This window comes from Acartia tonsa, chromosome 9, assembly GCF_053477335.1.
Source record: "Acartia tonsa isolate MP-2025a chromosome 9, ASM5347733v1, whole genome shotgun sequence".
In the NCBI taxonomy this organism is placed as follows: Eukaryota; Metazoa; Arthropoda; class Copepoda; order Calanoida; family Acartiidae; genus Acartia; species Acartia tonsa.
This window is the reverse complement of record NC_137268.1, coordinates 42,845,539-42,848,472: the sequence shown is the minus strand read 5'-3', so window position 1 is coordinate 42,848,472 and position 2,934 is coordinate 42,845,539. Positions and strand designations below refer to the sequence as shown.

The 2,934-nt window shown below is 43.0% G+C and overlaps 1 protein-coding gene across 2 annotated transcripts; it reads right to left on the bottom strand.

Annotated features, from left to right (window-relative positions):
- Positions 1-211: 211 nt before the first annotated feature.
- Positions 212-2,643, bottom strand: LOC145329000 (uncharacterized). Of its 2 annotated transcripts, XM_080172995.1 has the most exons (3): positions 2,263-2,643; positions 724-1,768; positions 212-335 (listed from the first exon to the last, which is right to left on the bottom strand). In XM_080172995.1, the coding sequence occupies exon 2, from the start codon at positions 1,747-1,749 to the stop codon at positions 754-756; it is 996 nt and encodes a 331-aa protein (XP_080029121.1). In that variant the 5' UTR covers positions 1,750-1,768; positions 2,263-2,643; the 3' UTR covers positions 212-335; positions 724-753. The 2 variants fall into 2 exon arrangements, with proteins under 2 accessions (XP_080029121.1, XP_080029120.1); XM_080172994.1 differs by having other exon boundaries at positions 212-1,768.
- Positions 2,644-2,934: the final 291 nt, after the last annotated feature.

Here is a 2,934-nt window from a genome sequence, read left to right as displayed (position 1 = left end):
TATCATGTTGTCTAAAGAAGTCTACAGTGGAGACAATATCATTGTATTTAGAATGTAATGACTGACAATTAATACTAAAAATATTGAGAAGGTTTTCATTGAATGTTTTCAGTTTCTGTACGATACCTTGTTCACTTGAAAAAACGCAATTTATTCCGAATTCGTTCTCAAAATCGTTAAAGTAGTCGCCGTAAATCGGATTCATAAGATTTAGACCAATGTTATCGTTTAAGTTACCGTAATCCTGGTTAATCTGATCATTAGGGAGGTTTGTCATAGCAGAGCTGGTCCAGGAGCACCGCAGGAGGAATCGTCTTAACATCAAGTATGGACATCTGAAACACAGTAGATATTAGTGGACAAATAAAAATAGGTAATATACAATATATTATCGTTAAAGCGAAAAAAATTACCATATTTACTATGGTTATTCCGATAGCGTTTAGTTTATGTGTGTGTTGGGGGTGGCAACACATTTCAAGCTAGTTTAGTTCCCCCTACTCATTTTCATACAAGTTCCAAGTATTTTATATGCTAATCAGCAGAAAAATAAGAAAAATAGATTGAAATTAATATGCTATGTTGGCGTTCTAACAAGTTGGGTAATATTTAATATTAATATTATAATAATATAGAGTTTACGTGGATATAAACATTAAGTTTTTCGAAATAAATCACTTTGTAAATGAATTTAAAAATGATGATAATAATTTTGTTAAGTACCTTTTTTTCCGACGTATAAGATACTTAACCTCATGATGTGATTACCGCCTTTGTAGCTTTGCTTTGCTTAGCTTTGTTGGCGGTGTCTCTAGCTTTGGCCCTCGTGGCCACAGGATCAGAAGGTGCTGAGTCAACGACAGGGGCAACAGGTACAGAAGGTGCTGAGTCAACGACAGGGGCAACAGGTACGGAAGGTGCTGAGTCAACGACAGGTGTAGATGCGGCAGATGCGGCAGACGTGGCGGCAAGTGCGGCGGTGTGTGTGGCGGTAGGTACGGCAATAGATGCCGCAGGTACGGCGACAGACACGGCGGCAAGTGCGGCAGACGTGGCGGCAGATGCGGCGGCGGTCACGGCGGCAGGTGCGGCGGTGAGCGCGGCGGCAGGTGCGGCAGTGAAATCAGCTGTAGCGGCGGCTGCGGATGCGACGGCGGCAGGTACTGACTGTGTGGGCTGTGCGGCTGGTGCAACGGCTGTATGTGCGGCGGTTGCGACGGTTGCGGCAGAGTCTATGGGAGGGAACACAGCTAGGTCCCCAAGAGCTGGGGCAGGGGCAGACGTTAAATTATGTTGAATCGTGCTGGAAGGGTGGGCTGTGATCGTACTAAACTGTCTTGGGAAGTCATCCTCTGTTAAGTCAGCCTGATTAGAGAAGAATGTTTTCCTTTCCTCAGGCGCTAGCTTGTTGAAACAAAGGATAGGCGGTGCCTCTGACAGAAAAAAATCCTCGCTTCCAGGTATGGGTTGGGCCATTTCCTTCAGGTCTTTGCCAAACGGGTTAAGGCAGCGTATCCAGCGGCTGCCGTTCTTGAGCTGAAATTGGACATGTTGGCCAGCGACTTTGGCCCTCGAAATCTGGTTTGTGGCATACACAAAGGTCATGGTCTTCCTGTTGAGGTCGGACATATCTTGCTTCGCCTGGACTAACCTATTGGGGAAGAACGGGACCGGTGACGCGTTGTTCCTGGGATTGAACCTCTTGATCTCGGCGTTGTAACGGTCAAGCACAGCCTTCTTATTGTTCATCCACGCGTCGAGGTAGGATCTAGACATAAAACGAAAAATAAAAACGGGGATCTGGCCCTTTGTATATGGGAGCATATGGGCACGCTCGACGATATCACAAAAATGTGAGGGAATATATTCTAATTCTCCACGTTTAAGAGCGGCTTCAAGGGTGGGCCTTATAATGTTTCTAAATATGATAAACTCTGTAATATTTTCACGGCTCCACGGCTGCTGAAAATTCACTATTCTACAACTCCAATCGCGGCACCTTTGCTCTCTTATCGAGTTTTGTAGAAGTTGAAATTTGACGAAATTTTCTCTCGACGATTCAATAGAGTTTAAATAGTCTTTTTGTTGTGTAATCGTGGTCCTAATCGCTTTTTGTTCACTTGCAACAGATTTAGCATCTACGAAATTTTCTATACCTTCGATAGATTGAATTTTAACATTTAAATCTGAGACTCTCAATTTAATATCGTTTATTTCGGTTTTATGACTGGCAAAAGTACTATGAATAAGCTCATCCCTTACCTTAGCTATATTCGCATCGTATTCTTTAAACTTAACATCCAAAGCAGCGTCCAAATTTGTTTTAAACTTTGACCAATATTCTGGGTTGTCACACGTACTACAGGCCATGATGAAGTGAAGATGGCGGAACCGAGGGTGCTGAGTGAGTGTGGGTCAGCTGACCAATGGTGGGACGCGAAAAAATGTTAGCCAATGGGAGAGCTTATTTGTCGGGAGTACTTTGCGCCGGTAAAAATGTTGCCAGACCGATAAATTATCATAAAATTATCAAAAAAAAATTTGAGAGTGTTTTCACCAAAAATTGTTCATTAAGTTAAAGCGATTAGGTTACACATAAGTTAAAAAAAAACTTTTAATTCATTAATGTTTTATTTTCACTTTTTTTGTGTTAACAATTGACCGATACGTTAACACATACACATTGCCAGGCCTAAATACGAGGTGCCCTCTGGCTACAGTGTCTTCCCTTTCCTCCAACTGCGGAGTGACCACGGGCAGTGGGGAGAGGGGAACTAGTTGAGAGAGAGGGGGAAGGTAGAACTGAGCTTAACACATGGGGTAGGGCGGGGGAGAGCTTGCTAAATGCGTGTGCTCAGCCCGACTCTCTGAACTAAACTAAACTAAACTAAACTAAACTAAACTAAACTTTGCAAAGGGCAAGCTCCCTAATAT

What these genes read in the sequence shown, in the direction of transcription:
- LOC145329000 (XM_080172994.1), bottom strand. Translation starts at nt 1,749, where the DNA reads ATGAACAATAAGAAGGCTGTGCTTGACCGTTACAACGCCGAGATCAAG.